The 21,349-nt window shown below is 35.1% G+C and overlaps 1 protein-coding gene across 1 annotated transcript in view; it reads left to right on the top strand.

The window, feature by feature from the left end:
• Positions 1-4,054, top strand: part of LOC149962227 (metabotropic glutamate receptor-like) — a 331,639-nt gene extending 327,585 nt beyond the window's left edge. The window contains exon 16 of the mRNA XM_090179170.1: positions 3,938-4,054. Within this exon, the coding sequence (XP_090035296.1) occupies positions 3,938-3,940 (3 nt within the window). The 3' untranslated portion in view covers positions 3,941-4,054. The remainder of the gene's footprint in view (positions 1-3,937) is intronic.
• Positions 4,055-21,349: the final 17,295 nt, after the last annotated feature.

Raw genomic sequence — 21,349 nt, 5'->3', positions numbered from 1 at the left:
TTCCTATAATTTAACCATTTTTCCTTTATTTTCTTATAATTTAACCATTTTGCCTTTATTTTCCTATAATTTAACCATTTTTCCTTTATTTTCCTATAATTAGCTATTATTTTGTATTTCGCGCGGTTTTTTCGAATTTCCCACGTGCTTAGTTCGCTTTTCGTAATACAGATGGCGCTCAATGTACTAAATCCCTTTGATAAAATGTAAGGTGGTGCCTTGGGTATTCGCCTAGCTGATTATGATTATTATAAACTGCTTCTCTAAAGAACTGCACTGAACGGAATTAAGAATATCGTCGTCTGCTTAAAAGAAGTTCCTTTTATATTAAAACAAATTTAAATTTAATTTATGCAAATTTTCATATATTCTCCTATATTATCAAAGAAAATACTCCTATATTATCCTATAAATCGAATGTTGAATTTCCTATATTCCTATTAATATTTTGGGGTTTTTTCAGTGGTCACCCTGTTTTATTTCAAACCGTTTGGGAAAAGATGAAATCAACTTTTGGAAAGTTTTAAATTTGTTTTCTTTTAAATTAAATCTAAAATAACGATAAGTTTTTGAAAAATGGCCTGTAAGTTTTGGAACATTTGCCCATTCATTTTTTTAAAATTTGCCAGTAAGGTTTTGAAAATGGCCTTTTTGAAATAATTTCCCTTAAGTTTTTTAATTAATAATTAAGTTTATTAGGTTTGGGAAATGGCCTTTTAGTTTTGGAACATTTTCTTTTAAATGTTTTAAATTGCCAGTAGTTCTATAAGTTTTGAGAAAATACCTTTTTGTTTTGAGCATTTACCCATTAAGACTTTTACAAAATTGCCATTCGTTTTTGAAAAATCCCCCATTTTTATATTTAGAAAATTCCCAATTTTATATTTAAAAATTACCTATTTTATTTACTTGAAAATAGCTTATTATTTTATTTATTTTTATTTTGAAAATGGCCTTTTATTTTAATTTGAAAATGGTCTATTATTCTATTTTGAAACTGGGCTATTATTCTATTTTGAAAATGGGCTATTATTCTAATTTGAAAATGGGCTATTATTCTATTTTGAAAATGGGCTATTATTCTAATTTGAAAATTTGTTATTATTCTATTTTGAAAATGGGTTATTATTCTATTTGGAAAATGGGCTATTATTCTATTTGGAAAATGGGCTATTATTCTATTTGGAAAATGGGCTATTATTCTATTTTGAAAATAGGCTATTATTCTATTTTGAAAATGGGTTATTATTCTATTTTGAAAATGGGCTATTATTCTATTTTGAAAATGGGTTATTATTCCATTTTCAAAATGTACTATTATTCTATTTTGAAAATGGGCTATTATTCTATTTGGAAAATGGGCTATTATTCTAATTTGAAAAGGGGTTATTATTCTATTTGGAAAATGGGCTATTATTCTATTTTGAAAATGGGCTATTATTCCATTTTCAAAATGGGCTATTATTCTATTTTGAAAATGGGTTATTATTCTATTTTGAAAATGGGTTATTATTCTATTTGGAAAATGGGCTATTATTCTATTTGGAAAATGGGCTATTATTCTATTTGGAAAATGGGTTATTATTCTATTTTGAAAATGGGCTATTATTCCATTTTGAAAATGGGCTATTATTCTATTTTGAAAATGGGTTATTATTCTATTTTGAAAATGGGCTATTATTCTATTTTGAAAATGGGTTATTATTCCATTTTGAAAATGGGCTATTATTCTATTTTGAAAATGGGCTATTATTCTATTTTGAAAATGGGCTATTATTCTAATTTGAAAATGGGTTATTATCTATTTTGAAAATGGGTTATTATTCTATTTGGAAAATGGGCTATTATTCTATTTGGAAAATGGGCTATTATTCTATTTTGAAAATGGGCTATTATTCTATTTTGAAAATGGGTTATTATTCTATTTTGAAAATGGGCTATTATTCTATTTGGAAAATGGGTTATTATTCTATTTTGAAAATGGGTTATTATTCTATTTGGAAAATGGGTTATTATTATATTTTGAAAATGGGTTATTATTCCATTTTGAAAATGGGCTATTATTCTATTTGGAAAATGGGTTATTATTCTATTTTTAAAATGGGTTATTATTCTAGTTTAATAAATATCCCATTACTTGACTTTGAAAAATATCCCATTACTTGACTTTGAAAAATATTCCATTATTTTACTTGGAAAATAACCTATTATTTTACATTTGAAAGTAACCTATTGTACTGTTTTGAAAAAATATCCCATTATTTTACTTGGAAAATAACCTATTATTTTACATTTGAAAGTAACCTATTGTACTGTTTTGAAAAAATATCCCATTATTTTACTTTGAAAATAACCTATTATTTTACTTTGAAAGTAACCTATTATTTTATTTGGAAAGAAACCTATTGTTTTACTTGGAAAGTAACCTATTATTCTATTTTGAAAATTTTACCATTTTTTCTTTAGAAAATTACGCATTATGTTCTTTTGAAAATTTCTTATTATTTTGTTTGGAAAGACCACATTATTTTCTTTTGAAAATAGCACATTTTAATCTTTTGAAAATAGCACATTTTAATCTTTTGAAAATGGCCCTTTATTTAATTTTGAAAAATGTGGCATAATTTTGGTCGATGTTAATAAGTTTTACAAACTAGTTAGTTTTCAAAAAATAATAATTTAAGTAGAGAAAGAGCGTATTTCAATTGGGTCCATATTTAATATATTTCTGTAAACCACGATTCCTGTTGTATTTACATTTACACGTATAAAATTCGAATACACATATGGATTTTTATCTGATACACCTCCATCTGGGGGATTATATAATACGGTGTCGCTATTTAAGTTTATAAAAATTGCAAATTTTAAAAATATGCTTGCGCTAAACTTCTAAATTAATCGTAGATTAAATGATTGATTAGAGTGAAAATGCTGTAAAATACTAACGGTTTCAAGATTAAGTGATAATCATTTACTTGAGTGTAAACTCTTATCGATCGATGGCACCTCTGCATTGATTTTTACGTAAACAGCGCCACTCGGTAGCTCTTCTTGCAAATTATGTTTGTAATTTATTTCTAATGCTGAAAAATTTCGAGGCTTTAGATTAGATAATTAATTCCTAATTATTTGATTTAACAAAAATTAATTCAAGTTAACACCATCTTCGCATTTTAGATCGAAATGTCGTCTGTTTTTGATTTTTCGTGATACCCGCGCAGACGATCGCCATCTATGTTTACGTTTTGTGATTAAAAAGCTGACGAAGTATGCGAGGGTGACACCATTAGTTAAAAATATACTTCCTTATTCTTAGATAACTCTTAGGAATACTGCGTACCTGGAACAGAAATTTGTATTCCCCCATCACGGACTCGCTGTTTTAGCTTCAGCAACGCGAGAGCTATACAATATCGGACATACGAGCGTAGCGCCATCGTAAAAATAGGCGGAATTTTTTGTCTCTATAAATTTTGCCTACTTTTCATTCTATTCACAAGGATTTTTTGTACAAGTTGAAACACGAATATTCTACCTGATTTCTACAAAACTAATTTCGGAGATGTTTATTTAATCACGGACTTTGAATTCTAAAGAGGACGGGCAACCTGGTCAAAATTACGTGTTCCCACTGTCGCCACCTTAGCTGGTCAGCTGTGGCACCCTCTCGCGGCATCCAGAGTGTTGGGGATTACCAAGGTCATTAAATAAAAATTGAAAATGGCTCGAGTGTTCGGTTCGCTAAGATATCAGAAAGCTATTAAAAATAGACGCCAGGACGTACATATTGAACATTTATACACTAGAAGGTTAATAAATGATTTTGATAATGATGTATTTAAACAATTAGTCTTTAAAAGCAGTTGCTTTTAATATTTTGTCTAAGCCTTGGCTCATTGCTGATATGCAAATTGATATTTTATTATCATTTTAGTGAACAAGAAGAGGAAGACAAAGAAGAATGTGTTGTTGAACAACAATACGTTAATTTAGAAGTTCAATGTAGCACGGAGAAAGAAAATGCTATTACAATAATGAAAGATATACAATCTCGCCAATCGTATGTTCTAACAGTAGTGGAAACTTCAAACCCAACAACCAAGAAAAATAAAAATACAATAAGAAGCAATAAGGAAAAAACTAGTAAGTAATTATAGTAATTGGGTAATTCAGTACTTAAATGTGTTTCTTCTTATTAGAAATATCAAGAGAAGAATTTTCCAAGATTGTAAATAGAAGCTTGCGAAAACTATCAGATTTGAAGAACTCTGAAGCCTATCCGGAATTTACTGCCTTATCAGATGAATTAAAGAAATTATTTGAAGATGTTTCCCTGCTAGACTTTTGGGAAGTAGGCTTTCAACTTTTTTCAAGCTATACAGAAAACATAAAAGTCATAAAGCTACCATTTTGGAAAGAAGGCCAAGAAATTTGATCTAATCACCAAAACCGAAACTGCGCTGGTTTGTTCTTAGTTACAATACTACCACCTGTACGTATTGTAGTTAAAGGGGTTTCCCCTTTCCATATAAAGTTGTTGAACTAAAGGCAATTAAAGTCTATAGATGACTTGGGCCTAGTGTGGGGCCTTGGGTATTAGCGTAGCTGATTACTATTATATAATTTCAGATATATTTACTCATGAGGGAAAATTTAAAAAAATTTTACGCTGCCAATTTTTAAAAAATGTTTTGAATGAATTGCATATAGCTCTTACCAAAGCACAAGACAAGGAAAGCTCAAATTTGCCACAAGATACATGTATTAACAAAAATGAAGAGCTTAAGCGAAATCCAATTCTTTTCTATGTATCTGGTGCAACTGTTAATACGATTTGCAAGTCAGTTCCTGCGAAGTACAACCCGTTAAAATGTTTAGCCATAAAGGGAGCAGCTAATGAAGCTAAAGAAAATAGAGACAATGGAATTCCAAATCTGGAAATAACAAATTGGGTGTCATGCAATAATAGAGGAGGTTTGTTATATGTTAAGAAAGAAACATTTGAATTATTTAAAAGTATTAATGTGATTGTGGAGCCCTTTTACAATGGTACAGCGTTGCTAGAATTTAACAAAGATGGGAAAAGGAAGGTTTTAGATGAAATTTTTAAATTTAATGAAATTATTTTGAAATGGGCCAACATATTAGCTTTTATCAGATGTTCCTGACAGCCCAGAAATAAGGAAATCTATTCTCAATAAGTTAATTGAAAGCTTTCTCAAGTTGCTTGGTAAAGGGTTAACCCTGTACTTGAGGGCCAAGTATTTCACAAGCATCAAAGAAAATCAAAGATATAGACCAAGCTTGAGAAAAGAGTTGAAAGAATAGAGTGGAAAAAAAACCCACCAAAAATGGCCCATTAAAAACCATTAAAGATAATTCCCTGCCTCTTAAAATTAAAGGCAGCCGCATAGTTCAAGATCCAAGAGGGGATATTTATTTGGTTTAAAATTAGCTTACCCCAAGTTAGCTATTACCAAGTATCTCATCAATATTGTTCCTAAAATGTTCCTTTGGTACAAAAATGTACAAGTAGATATTTTGTGATAAAAATAAACATTTATTTTTTTAAACAAAACTATTTCAAACAATATTTTTAACTTTTCGTATTGCCAGTCGTAGGTGTTTTGATTATGTTCAATAAATCTTTAAAATTGTCAAAATTTTGACTATAATGCAACACATCCGGATTTGTGTTTCCCCGCAAGATGACCTGTGTTTTCCAAACTCCTGTTCTAGGCAATCTTGGTTGAGGTTATATGTCAGGACGAACTTAGCATTTTTCTTTAAAAGAAATCTTGTAAGAGCAGGTACGGATTTGGCTAAACAAAACAGCTTAATTTCAGAATGTATATTTTAAAAATTGAATTACGCTATTTATATTACCTGTCATTATCAAACCTTCTACAGTTTCTCGAGGCGAAGTCATCTTTTTCTTTTGAGCCGCATTAAGTTTTTCGGGTCTTTGGTCAATTTCATTATGCCATTCAAGGAAATAATTAACGAAAGTACTCTCAAGCCATTGTAATCTACTGTCAGTTTCACTTTTAAATGGTTAAAAATTGGGATTTCTTTTATAAATTCCTTCGTTGAAATTTCTACAGTTCATTATATCAAAAAATTTGTTCATAATCCTTATAAAATTGATTCTAAAATGTGAATCTAGATATACCTGGCCCCGTGTTAGTTGAGGTACAAGTTTAATAGTTCTTTGAAAATCTTTCTCAAAGAGTTTGACAATACAAGTCCGGAACCACTCCTTCTGCGTAGAGTTTGTAAGTTCTCTCCCCACTGGTTAAAGGGGTTTTCCACCGAGATCTTAGGTTTCCCCTTCGCATAAAAACTTGCTGAGGTTAACGGTAATAGTAAGTGTAGGGAGCTGTTGGCTCGCGTGGCATGAAGGGCTTGCCACCACCCTCCTACGCATTGTAACCCTGCCACCTGTTACTTGATCACGCACAAGCAACATTGCTTATGTGGTCGAAGGTGGTGCCTTGGGTATTACCTCTATTTAAAAAAAAAATAAAAATAAGATTTCTTATCCATTTTTACAGAGCCTTTTAGATTTTGTATGGAAATTGCTATTACTGAATGCATTTCGAGTGGTTTTCATAAGGTGTGGTGGGTCGCAAATGAAGAAAATGTAACGTTCTTCATCACAAGCATAACTGTTTTTCCACGCAAACCCATCTGCTACGAAGTTACGGAATACTTTTCTATTGGTGCTTGCACCATCTCCAATGACAATTATATAACTTTAATTCCGTGAAACTCAAGTTTAGAAATAGCTTCGAGTATTATGCAATGTAGCGTATCACTGGACATGTCCTTGCATGGAAAGTAACTTATTGGAAATTTGAATTTTCCCGTTACACTTTTAATCATTAGCTGTAACACATGCGTGGCAACTTCTGGCAAATCATCATTTTTAGTCTTTAAATGTAATATTTGGTAACTGACATCATCTAGATTACTGAATCCAATTAATTCACCAGTATTCGCACGATATATAACATCTTCTTTTATCTTCATTTCATCCATTATAAGAGATACTCTTCTTTACAGCTTGCACGCAGTTTTTCTCGGGCCTGAATGTAAGCTTCGTCAGTAAACCCAGATGTCAAACTAATATGGGAAGAATGGTTATACAGAGTTCTCTTGGACGGAAGTTCCACTTGATGCCAATGTTTTGTACGTTCTAGCTGACTGTTTAATATACAAATGGATACGCCATTTTAAAATTTGTGGATTCCAACGCCTTTGTTTCTTATTTTTTAATTTTAAAAAAGAAAGTTGTTGTTCTACAATAAGACGTTTCAAAGAATTTTTTGGCAGATCACCCAACTTTTTTTCTAGTAGGCACCGAAAGAAATCACTGTCCGTTTCTTCCAGATTTTGCCCACATTTTTTATCATCCCTTTTCATTTTAATCCTAACTTTTCTTATTTTGTTTCTTAGATCTCTTGCTATTTTAACTTGGCTTTTTAACTTTTTTTTGTAAATATCCTCTAGACATGTAGCTGTACCTTTTTTCCACAGATTTTGTTGAATTTGTCTTGTTTCGTAACGTACCTCTGAGTAGGGTTTTCCAATATTTGAAACATGGCTTGCATAGGCTACTACTCTCCAAATTGTTTTTTTTTAACTTTGCATTTTTTACCTTTTAACAATTCACAAAGGTTAAAATGCTAGGCATTGTCATAAAAGTTAGTAAATCCCTGTTTCTTCACTTGATTTTAAAAATAAGTAATTAATGTTGGTGATTGAATTCCTGAACATAATTGACACAAATCTAAAGCTCTCAGAAGATCAAGAATATCTTCTTTATGTCGAACTTCAGGTAATGCTTTAAATATGGCGTGAGATATATATGACCACCTTCTTTAATGTTAGGTCATCATTTATTATACATGACATTTCTAAAAGGCCTTTTTCAATGTTTTGTTTTGAAAATCCAAACCCTCCGGCTATGACAGAAAAAGCCCAATCATCTGTAATATTTTTGCGATAAACGTTTTCAGGTCCTCAATAGTCTATAAACATTAAACAGTTAATCACCAATAAATATTTTATAAATTTATTAACGGAAATTAAGTGAAATAGAACCACGTACAGCTGGAATATTATCATTTCCATCTGGATTCAGAATACACCCAGTTTCATCCTGATCTAGAATACTCTGTTTGAATTTCATTATCGCACAAAACAACGTTGGCATCTGCAATCAATGTGTTATCTTCTTCCTAAAAAAAATTGTACCAATAAATATAATATATATATTTAATATATAAGGAAATTGAATATCAACTTTTATAAATTCACGGTTTTAGTACGTACATTCTTAGCTGGCTCTCTAATATTTTGGCTTCCGTCACTGCTATCACTTGTCACTTCAACCTCGTGCGAAACAAATTTTGCAACTGCAGTCAGTTTATTCACCGATAATGTATCCAGATTATGGATAAATTCGAATTAGTCTGAATCACTACAAGAATTTGACGGAAGGCAATCAGAGTTAATTAATTCACAAGTACGGGAATTTGAAATATCGACCGTTCCATAGTTCTGATTCTGAAACCACAAATTAATGATTAAAATTACAGAAAATAACGCAATTGATAATTAAAGTATAGCTTTATTTACCGTCAGATTTAGTGTCTCGTCGTTTCTTTGAATTGCATGGGATCTGGATGATCACTGGTGGGTCCCTTTCCCCCCACAAAATGATCTTTACATAAGTAAAACGTTTGGCCATGGTTTGGCCTTTAAGTTTATTTATTGCGAGGAGTTCATCAAATCGACCGCACGCCTTAATCCACCGCAGCCTCTTTTCAATATCCTTTCTTGGTCTTGGGAATGTATAGAATCCCTTTACTTTAGACCCAGGCTTAACATACATAGTGTTGGAATAGTCCGACGTCTATCTGTTCAGCCTATATCTGCCCTGGAGGTATCGAGTAATCTTAACCCGCTAACTGTACTTTATGTATATATTGTTTTTTTACTCACGTTGTTTTGCTATATAAAGCGAAGGTTGTTATGTTTATATTCTCAGTTGTTATCCGTTCGTAATAAAACTCATTTGGTTTTATCTCGCTTGTATTATGTATATCTACAAATATGCCCTAGCTATTTTCTATCACATAGTACCATTTCGGCTTAGGGAATACATGCATTTTTTATTTTTAAACATTTTTATAGAAATTACGTCTTATCGTATATATAAAACTAGGTTAATTACTTGTATCTTTCACCAAAACATCATAAAAATAAATAAATCGATCGAAGGAATTGCACCACGAAAAGGCGCCAATCCGCCATTTAAACACAATGACCTTGATAATCCCCAAAAATGTGGCGTGTTAGCGAAGTGGAAGGCTAGCTATTGCCCGTCCTCTTTAGAATTCAAAGTCCGTGATTTAATTTGAAGACAAAATAAATAAATCTTTAACACGATTTTAAAACCGGCACGCATTTCTAACCAAGTCTAGTATCTTATGTCCGAATTCCCCACATTGCCAGGCCTATGAATCCCATATTTCCCCTCCAGTATTTCCATCCTCCTAGATACCTCAATGAACTCAATGTTTTCCGGGAGAGCTTCGAGAACTAAAGAAGTGCTGGATGAGGCTAACCATGGACCAACAATCTAAGGGGACTCACTGTTCAGGCTTTAAAAAACACGTTAATTCTGGGAATAGGAAAATTAGGAGTAATTTTAGGTTTGATATCCGGCGTAGTTTCGTTGAGAAGCTGGTGCGTTCACGTTCAATTTTGACAAAATGGCGCGTTGTTGTCTGTTAAATGAATAGGCTTAGTAAGTTTTAGACTTTATTTTCGATGGGTAAGACAGTCTCGGATAATCTGTACACCGAGTTCGTGCATTTAGCACTGTTAAAGGTACATGTTTTCAAGAGTTCGCGAGTTCCATTTAGCACTGTCAAAGGTAAGGCAGTGTACACCGAGTTCGCAGAGTGTCTTACTCGTCGTTTATTTTTGAAATTGGTTCTTTAAAAGTTTAAGAAATGGTAAGAAACTGTTTGGTCAAGATAAGATTGTCTTATCTAAAGAAAAAACCATTTGACCTATTATCAGGCAATATATAAAGCCGACCAATCCTATCATAAGGCAGTCTGGCCTCTCGCTCATAACTGTTCACTTTGTATATGTTTATATGTTTATACGTTTTTATCTTTACTGTTAATAAAGTTATTTTAATTGTCACCACCTGACTCATATCTTCGGTGACATAACATGGTGTCAGAAGTTCACAAGTATCCAGTCAAGGGTGAGAATTTCCTGTAATTACAGTCTATGTCCAGGACGAAGCAGACGAACTGAAAACCAATAAAAAGCTCTCGATCAAGTTCGGAAGAGGACGACAGTACCATGGCCACTGCACTCTACCAAGTTCCGACTCCGGAGAGTCTTAATTTCAAGAATCCCGCAGATTGGACAAGATGGGAGCGTCGGTTTGAGCGTTTTCGGTTAGCGTCAGGATTGAAGAATCGACCCGAGGAAGAACAGATCAATGCCTTACTATATATCATGGGAGATAAGTCTGAAGACATTTTCCTAGCCTTCAAACTCACGGATGCGGAGAGAAGGTATATTATACGGTATTAAAGAAATTTAATGAGCATTTTATTGGCAAGCGCAACATTACGTATGAGCGAGCAAGATTCAATGGGAGAGTCCAGGCAGAAGGTGAAGACATCGAAGCCTATGTCACAGGGCTTCATGCGCTATCGCAGTCTTGCGACTTTGGAACGTTGCAAGACGATCTCATCCGAGACAGATTTGTGGTCGGTATCAGGGATGCAGCGCTGTCTGAGAGACTCCAGTTAGACACGGGGTTGACGTTGGAAAAAGCAGTCAATATGGCCCGTCAATCGGAATCAGTCAAGCGACAACAACAGAATATGGGAGATGAGAAGATTCAAGGCTCCGTCGATCATATTCAGCGGAAGCCACAATCGCGTCGCAACAGGAGAGACCAAGTTAGACTGCATTCTAATACTGGAAGAAGCGGAAAATCAGAGCAGTCAACCGAGCGTTGCCCGAGATGTGGAAGGAATGAGTCGCATGGTCGAAATCAATGTACAGCGAAAGCTGCTACATGCCATAGATGTCAACGCAAAGGACATTTCCAGAGCGTATGTCGTGCCGATCCAAAGAGGCTCCAAGAGATCCTGGGCAAGGGGAAGAGTTATCACACTGTAGAAGACGCATTTCTGGGTGCTCTCTCGGCAAACTCGGACCGTGATCAGTGGATGGTGGATGTCCTGGTCGAGGGATAAAACGTTCATTTCAAGATCGACACGGGGGCAGAGGTCAACGCAGTTCCTGAATCCGTGGCCACGAAGTTCCGTGGTCAGATCCAGCCTCCGGATAAACGATTACTTGGGCCAGGTCAGACCCGTCTACAGTGCGTGGGGTACCATGAAGTTCATATGGTGTATGGAGGGGTCAAAATCCGGGACAAAGTTTATGTCCTGAAGAATCTACAGAACTCGCTCTTGGGTTTGCAAGCCAGCCGGAGCCTAGGGTTGGTTCCGGGAAGTCCCAGCAAACACGTCAATGAGCTCACGATGGTAGATCCAAAGAAAGAGTTCGGCGCACTCTTCAATGGTCTTGGACGACTTCAGAGAGAGTTTTCCATCAAGCTAAAGCAAAATGCGGTTCCGTATGCCGTCACCACTCCCCGAAGAGTTGTAGTACCACTGATGGGCAAAATGAAGGTTCAACTTACCGAAATGGTCCAAATGGGAGTAATCAAGCAGGTGGACGAGCCAACGGACTGGTGCTCACCGATGGTGGTTGTCCAAAAGCCATCAGGTGATGTCCGTATCTGCGTCGACTTAACCGAACTTAACAAGCAGATCGACAAAGAGTTGGAGCAGATGCCAGCGGTAGATCATATTTTGGCCCAACTGGCAAATGCTAAAGTCTTCTCGAAGTTAGACTGTAACTCCGGCTATTGGCAAGTTCCGTTATATAAAGACTCTATGAAGCTTACTACTTTTATTACACCGTATGGAAGATTCTACTTCACGAGATTGCCGTTCGGGCTCAGCGCTTCAGCAGAACACTACCAAAAGCGTATCCGAGCTTGCATCGAGGGAATCGACCTAGCGTTAAATCTGCAAGACGATATACTCGTTTGGGGTTCAGGCACTGAGGAGCATGACCGGAACCTAAGAAGAACTCTTACTGCATTGGAGATGAACGGGATTACCCTCAATGACAAGAAATGCGAGTTTGGTAAGGACTCCGTGAAGTTCTTGGGACACATCGTTAGCGCCTCGGGAATCAGACCTGACGAAGAGAAGATCCGGTCTATACGGGATAAGAAACCACCGACAAATGTTACCGAGGTGAGAAGATTATTGGGCATGATTAACTACCTTGCCAAATTTATTCCCAGAATGGCGGAAAGACTCCAACCGCTAAATAGTCTTCTGAGCCGGAAGAGTTCTTGGACCTGGGGCCCGAGACAACGGGAAGCTTTCCAATTTGTACTGGAGACGTTAACGAGTAATCCGGTTCTCGGAATCTTCGATCCGGCCAAAGAAACTACTGTATCAGCGGATGCCTCAGCCTACGGAATTTGAGCGTTGATTCGTCCAAAGCGGTTAGACGGGTTACAGCGAGTAATTGCCTATGCGTCCAAAACTCTCAGCGACGCTGAAAAGAGGTACGCGCAGATAGAGAAGGAAGCGTTGGCGCTAACTTGGGCCTGCGAGCGGTTCAAGGATTACGTCACAGGTATCAAGATCACCTTGGAAACCGATCACAAGCCACTTCTTCCTATCCTACAAACCAAACAGCTGGACGATCTATCTCCGAGGCTTCAGCGTCTTAGGATAAGGATGATGCGCTACTTATACGATGTCAAGTTTACTCCGGGGAAGTTGTTGATACCGGCTGATGCTTTATCACGCAATCCATTGAATGTCACCGACAACGAGCTTCAAGATGAGGTCGCTGCTCACATACAATTGGTGTCGTCGTCGCTACCAGCGTCAGATCAGAAGTTAGCAGAGATCCTTCAGTCTCAGCTCGAGGACGAGGTCTGTCAAGATTTGACTAGTTGTATCCAGTCGGGATGGCCGCACAAGGAAAAATTGAAGCAGTCGTGTCACGGTTACTATGCTCACCGGCATGAGCTCTCCGTTCAGAACGGACTGTTGATGTACAACAGTCGTTGGTAATCCCGAAAAAGAAGCGTGAGGAAATCATTCAACGCCTCCACGAAGGTCACTTGGGTATCACCAAGTGTCGGGAGAGAGCACGACAGTCCGCTTGGTGGCCGAGCATATGGAAAGACATTGAAAGGGCCGTCAAGGGCTGTGAAAGGTGTATCAGGCAGTCAGACAACCGACATGAACCATTAATGCCTACCGAGTTACCTGAGCGAGCTTGGCAGATGGTTGCCTTGGATTTATTGTACCACGAGAAGACATGGTATCTGTTAATATCAGATTACTACTCTAGGTTCATGGAGCTGATAAATTTGAGAGATCAGTCCGCGGACACCATCGTTGAAGCGACGAAGTCTGTCTTCGCTAGATTTGGCATCCCTGAAATCGTTCGGTCCGACAATGGTCCGCAAGTTGCCGCTACCAGAAGTGAAGCGTTCGAGAAGTTCTCCAAGGACTACGGGTTCTGGTCAGGCACGAGTAGTCCGAGGTTTCCGCAGAGCAACGGGTTCATCGAGGCTGCAGTTAAAATCATCAAGAGCAGACTCAAGAAGTCAGACGACATATACCTGGGTTTATTAGCCTACCGCTCCACTCCATTACCAAATGGGTACAGCCCGGCGGAGCTGTTGATGAACAGGCGTCTCCGAACAACTGTTCCTGTCAAATCTTCACTTCTGTTGCCAGCAGTTCCTGACAAGGACGTCGTGGTCCAGAAAGAGAAACGCGCGAAAGAGACGCAAAAGTTTCACTACGATGTCATCATGGAACGAGGACTCTCACGGACTTAGTCGAGGGTACGCGAGTCTGGATTGTTGACAAACGCACAGAGGGACGGGTCATTGGCAAGGCAGTTCGTCCGAGATCCTACTTGGTGAAGACAACCTCCGGAGTCATTCAACGCAACCGTTATCATTTGGTCCCGTTACCGCAGCTACATCACCAAGAGCCTGTGGTCACCCCACAATTTGTTCCTGCGTCACCAAAAGCAGAAACTGTACCTGGTCAACTTTCGGCTCCGAGTTCGCTATCAGAAGTTCCAGATCCCAACCAGGGCACGTCATCGAGCGGAGTAACGTCTGCACGGGCAAATCCTGATTCGACTCCGGACACAGAGTTAAACAACAGTACCCATCGTCAGGGGTCAAACTCCCAAGTAACTACCCGTTTTGGAAGGGTTGTAAAACAACCAGTACTTCTCGACTACGAAACTTTCCGGCGCTAAAAACGTGGGGGAGATGTTTGGTCAAGATAAGATTGTCTTATCTAAAGTAAAAACCATTTGACCTATTATCAGGCAATATATAAAGCCGACCAATCCTATCATAAGGCAGTCTGGCCTCTCGCTCATAACTGTTCGTTTTGTAAATGTTTATACGTTTTTATCTTTACTGTTAATAAAGTTATTTTAATTGTCACCACCTGCCTCATATCTTCGGTGACATAACACAAACCATTATGTTAAGTAAATATAACCAGTGAGCCAGCCGCATATAGCTGATTTGTTTTTACAGTAGCGTCACCAAGGGTGGGCTGAAGTGGGCTTTAGCCCCTCTGCATTCTTGGGAGGGGCCACCTATTTATAATTAAGAGGCCACATATTTGAATTTATGAATTTTCTTTATTTCTAGAAATTGTTTTTATAGCCAAGAAACGTTTTTCTGTAAAATCACAATCATTTCGTTTACTCAAGAAGATCAAAGATAATCTAGACTACGTACCCTAGATTGGAAATGCGGCGAGTTTCCTACGGGCTCCCGTCTAACCACGCGGTTCCCTAGTTGCGGGGGGCAATGTAATAGCGAGGCGGTAAAAAGTCTGAAAAATTCAGTTCGGTTCAGTTTTAAATCTCGTAAAAATCGGGACTGGAGGACTAGGCCCGAGGTTTCGACCAAGTTTGATTTGAAGCGTAAATTTTCTTTATTGTACTGATTGGAATTTTATTTTACCAAGGTGTAAACTAAATATGGGAAAATCTTGCCAATTCAAGAGTTGTAATAACTATCACAAATCATCTTTAATTATAAGTTGGGTTAAATTGAAATTGTAGCGAAGTTTATTAATAACGTTGGTGCCTTCAATTGTAAATATGGACAATTAAGCCTAATGGAATGCTTCATTTGTCATCATTTTTTATTGGATTTGCCTTAATTAGAGATCGGCGTTTGAATAAGAAATTATCCATTTATTTATTTTTATTCATAACCGCAAATTATCCAAAAAATATACGAAAAAATCGATTATTTTTGCATGTTAAATCGTTGTTTATTCGTATAAAATGTTCATAAAAAACTGTTAACCAAACGTTTTATGGTTAATCGAAATTTTGCCGGTTAATTTATTCGTTCCGCTGACCTCTAGCCTTAATTTTTTTCTAAGCAAAGCTGTTTAAAAAGAAAAAAAAATTAGAAAAACATTTGAAATTATGCATTTAAAACTTATTAATACAAAAGGTAAATCAGGAGATTCAATCTCTTCATTGAGACAACGCATTTCGCGTACGTTTCTACCCCCTGAGAAGATAGTAGACCATAAACAGATTCGGGAGGAAGGGAGCGGAAATTGAGAGAAAGTTGAATGGACAATAGAACGAAAAGAAACGGGCTTAAGGGAATTTAGGGAACTACTCCGGGCAGGCATGTCCCCTACAGGTCGGATACAAGGTCAGTAGGGATCCAGTAAACGTGACGAGAGCCCCAAAAATAAAATGACCTTGCTCTTCTCGCTTCCTGGAAACTTTCGGTGTTTTCGATCTCACCACTTTTGCGAAATATGGTCATCCAAGGTTCCCGCTAAGCTGCTTATTTTTTTGAAACATTTCTGTCCATTTCGTTTTGAGCTCCAGAACGAGATAGTGCTCTTTTGCAAGTCTTTCTCGAGTTATAAGATGTTGTTTAGTCTTTATTATTTTAGCAAGAGTGGACTTCTACCTCCTTGAGTTTTAAAGAAGCCGTAATGCGCTTGTTTAAAATTTAATCACTTAGCTAAATGACTAGTTAATAATATTTTATTTTATTTGAAATTATTTCAACAGCCTTTTTCAAGGCTAATTAACTATTGATAGATATATTTTCCAAACAGCCTTTTTCAAGGCTAATTAACTATTGATAGATATATTTTCCAAACAGCCTTTTTCAAGGCTTACTAACTATTAGTAGATATATTTTTCCAAACAGCCTTTTTCAAGGCTAATTACTATTAGTAGTTAGTTATTTTTATAATATCTTAGAATCTTAGTCTTATTATTTACTAAGATAAATAGTCCTCGAAAATTCGGAGGATTTTAGAGATACATTTTAGATAATTATATCTATCAGGTAAATTTATCTATTTTAGTATTTAGAAATTAGAAAAGAAAATTGTAGAAATGAGTGGGATAAAATTTCCGTTGGGAAGCCAAAGTCGGAAAAAGCGAAAAGCCAGTCAAGAATTTTTAAATTCTCAAAAAGGGGCTCTAAATAATTACTTCAAAGCATCAATTCCAGTCTTAGAACAAACTCAATCAAACGCAATTCCAAACCAAAACCAATCGCTAGAATCAGAACCACAACAAAATAGTACGGACAATAAAATAACCTTATTGGAGGACGCTAGAGGGGTTCATGTTGAGAATAATATTTCAACTAATAAATCGAACGATGTTATAAATAAACATTCTATGTCGCAAACGAGTCAAAACGTTTTCGATAAAGTTGTAGAAGACATCGACGAATGAGTTATTGATAATAACTTAATGGGAGCTCCTAGTGAATTGAACAATTCAATTGACATTGCCCTTTCATTTGTCGCTTCCAGGAATTCCCGAGAACTACAAGGGAATAGAAGTATCGTGCACCATTTAAACCCTGCTCTATCTGATTTAAATGCAACTCAAATTATTCCTGACATTAGTATCGACATGGATTCTCCACACGCGCAACCAAAGCTACTCCCCAAACGATTATTGGGGGTCAAAAACGAAGTTTCAATAGTCTTTATTATGTAAAATATTCCTTTTGGGAATATTCTGTAGAAAATGACATGGTATACTGTTATTGCTGCCGTCCTTTTCCAAGCAGTGCTAAAAAACATATTTCACCACTGGTTTTAAAAATTGGAAAAAAATGAATGAGAAATTTCACGAGCATTTTACTTCCGAGAAATCGAGCCACCAATTAGCGGAAACGAAGTACATACATTGTTAACAGTCTAAGAAATGACGAGCTATCACTTCACAGATAAATAAGCAGCACCGTTTATATCTTTAAAAACTCGTTGTACGCAAATGACGGGAACTTCTTCGAATTGAAACGAACTATTACTTTATTTTACATATACAACTAAGACTATTTACAAGAGAATATGGAGTGAATATTTTCTGACTTTTATCGCACGGAGGCAAATCGTCAACTCGCTCAAATCTACGAGGTTATTTTCAAAGTAACTTTCTTATCAATCGGGATATTATCAAAGTTCAAATTTTACTTATTTTTACAGCGATATTTAATTTTGTTTAGACCTTTTGATCTACTTTTTGATTTTATTATTTTTACTTTACGTTATCTAGTTATTCGCATGTTTTTATTAAATTTTAAACTATATATTTTTTACCAAATTCTACAGATACTATTCGAAACGGCTAAGTTTTAACCGCCCATGTGCAAAGTGTTTTAGCACACGCTCAACAGGATATCGCGTTCAGAGGGCATCGAGAGAACGACGATCAGCAAAAACGTGGACATTTCAATGAAATCCTAGAATTGTTAAAACGCATTTCACCTGACTTAAAGAAAAAGGTAGATAACATGTCCGATGTAGCGAAATATACCCACGGATCAATACAAAACGAACTGATTAATGCTAGTGGTGCACTTGTTCAAAGAATGATTATTACGGATATTAATGAATCGGGTGGTTTTTACGCAATTATTGCTGACCAAGGCGAAGTAGAACAACTATGTGTTTGTGTTTGATTTACATAAGTTTGGCGCTGAATCTTTATCGTCCGCGATTCTTAATATTATTTTATCAAATTGGTTACAAATATCAAACTGTGTAGCACAAACATATGACGGAGCGAGTGTAATGAGTGGAAGTAAGTCGGGAGTGAACATTAGGATAAAAGATGCTGTGGGTGCGTCCATATGTGCATTGTTACGCCCATCGCCTAAATCATAGATAAAATAACTACGTATATAGATTCGAAAGATTCGACCAAATTTGGGATGTTGCGAAAAAATTGGCTCTCTCATCCTCAATTCCAGTACCAGAAAAGAATAGTTCCGTCAAAGTACCCTTGAAAAGAAAAATTATTGAACACAAAAGGTTGAAAGTACAGATAGATTCGTATTAGAAATGAAAATAGATTGTTAGAAAAATGTTCTATTTATGAAGAACTTTGCGCATCAGATCAATATTCAAGCGAGTTTTTGAACGTTGAAAATATTACGGCGTTTTATCAAAACTACGAAAGATTTGAATTTGAAAAGGAGTCCCTGAAAAATCAGGTTAACGTTGTTAAAATGTTATTTAGTACCAAAAGCGGTGAAAACATAAACACGGAAAGTTTGCCAAACCGGCTTGAAACCAATGAATATCTTAAACCTCAAAATATTAAAAATGTTTCAGATGGCTATAAATATTTATTGACACACGAGCAGGCATTCCCAGATCTCCTAAAATATTTCAAAACTGTTGCGAATACTATTTCGGATCGTAGTTTTAGTACACTTAATTGACTCGAATCATTTTTAAGAACAACTATGTCTGAAAATCAATGAACAAATTTAGCCTTGCTCTCTATAAATAGAGATTTATCTAATAGGTTGAGAGACAACCCTTTGTTGGTTCTTGACGAGTTTAGTAAAAAAAGAGAAGAGTGCAATTTATACTTTGAGTTAAATTATCAAATTTTGAAATGTCTATACGTTATAAGAGACATTTGGGAGGGCAAGCCACAAAATTCTTAGGGGCCACAAAATAATTAGCCCACCTGTGAAAAAACCTTCGCGCTTTCTTTATTAAACTTAAAACATTTAATGATCTAGGCCTAATCTAATTTCCTCGCACGTACTGTCTGTCCGGACTAAGCCTCTCCTAGGGATAGTTGAACAGAATTCTTGAGGCGCTTCAAAGCGGCTGGTGTACCTCAGTAAGTCTTCCGAATTAGGCCACGCCTACCGTGTCAAAATATTGGGAACAGTGAGTCCCCTTAGATTCTTGGTCCATGGGCTAACAGGCTTATTGGACTTTTGTTATAGAACAGAAACACTACCGCCATCAATCTACGTTTTAATACAAAACACGAAAGAACAAATCAGAAAGTGGCCGCATCGTCTAGCCTAATGTCGTTAAATGTTTAGCTTTTAAAAGAATACAAACTGGCACTCTTTTGATAAATTTCTTACTTTTGGTCATGGTTTTCTGATTTAAATCAAGTGATTTTGTTTTAAAAAATCAATAAATCACTGATTTAAATCAACTATTATACTTCCATGCATTTAAGAAACGGACAAAAGTAGTTTCTAGCAATGTTAATTCAGAGCAAATTTAATTAAATTTAATTTATCATTAATAATTTAATTAAACGGAGATTAATTTAAATAAGTTTATATTACCCCCACACTCAAATCATAATTGAATTTGAAAAACAGACGTAAAATAAAAAAACAAGAAAAATCTTATTTAATCAAATCGATTTTTTCGATTTAAAACCAATATATCAACAACGCTGCTTTTAGTGTTAATTGCTTTAGTATCAGTGGATCGTCATATATCGGTACGAATGTGTTGCCATCTGGCGAAGAAAAGGCTTTTGTCCCATTGGGTCGATTCTCATTCGACCGACTGTCCCATTCGACCGCCTGTTCCATTCGACCGCCTGTTCCATTCGACCGCCTGTTCCATTCGACCGCCTGTTCCATTCGACCGACATTTTGTTTGCTCACAAGTGAAAGCATGAAACCTAACCTAACCTAACCTTTTTCAAATAAATGGGATTCGACCCAATGGGATTCCAAAATTAGAATTCGATCACTTGGGAAAGTATATTTTTTGATTCGGTCCATTGGGAATTCGACCCAATAGGATTCTATCCAACGGGAATATACCAAGAAAAGTGGAAACTTGTAAAAATCAAATTCGGATTTATGCAAAAGCTATTTTTTAATTTTTAATTTTATTTTTATAGTAATTATTTTGTGAAATGTTTAGTCTTTGGGAGGCTCTGGGTGTTCCATGAACTTCTTCATGGCAACTGACTGGCTCATCTCGCCAATACAGTCCAGATGCTATTCAAATTAAACAACATTTTAAACTAATTTTATAAATTGAAATTGACTATACTTACCGCAAGTAGTTCTTCATTGCATAACTTTCTGATGTAATCCTTTTCTTTACTCTTCAATAGATTTAATTTATTAATTTATTAATACGATTTAGTTTAATTAATATAATTAATAAAATAATTTTATGCAGACCTCAGCCGTTGATTCGCATTTCTAAAATAAAATAAAAATCCTATCAACTGCGCGATACGTTTTATTCGAATAATAGGTAGATAATTATAACATTTACAAATAAATAATTAAAACACTTGTAAATTAATAATTTGAACATTTTCAAATAAATAATTACAACACTTGTAAATTAATAATTTGAACATTTTCAAATAAATAATTAAAACATATGAATAATTAGTAATAAAAAATCAAAAAAAAAAATAATAATTAATAAAATAAAAATATATGAATAATTAATAATTAATAAACAAAAAATATAAATAATTAGTAAAATAAAAATGTATCAATAATTAATTAATAATTTGTAAAATAAAAATACGTCAATAATTAATTTACAAATTGTAAAATAAAAATACGTCAATAATAATTAATAAATAAATAATTAATTTACAAATTGTAAAATAAAAATACGTCAATAATAATTAATAAATAAATAATTAATTAAAAATAAAGCAACGATCAACAATTAATTAATAATTTATTAATAAATAAATAATAATAAATAAATAAAAATAATTCATTAATCATTTATTAATAAATAAAAAATAATTCATTAATCATTTATTAATAAATAACAAATAATTCATTAATAATTTATTAATAAATAAAAAATAATTAATTAAAAATTAATCATTAATACTTTAA

Source organism: Leiobunum rupestre, chromosome 1, assembly GCF_980474605.1.
Source record: "Leiobunum rupestre chromosome 1, qqLeiRupe1.1.hap1, whole genome shotgun sequence".
Taxonomy (NCBI): Eukaryota; Metazoa; Arthropoda; class Arachnida; order Opiliones; family Sclerosomatidae; genus Leiobunum; species Leiobunum rupestre.
The sequence above is the reverse complement of the archived record's forward strand: the minus strand, read 5'-3'. Positions and strand labels throughout refer to the sequence as shown.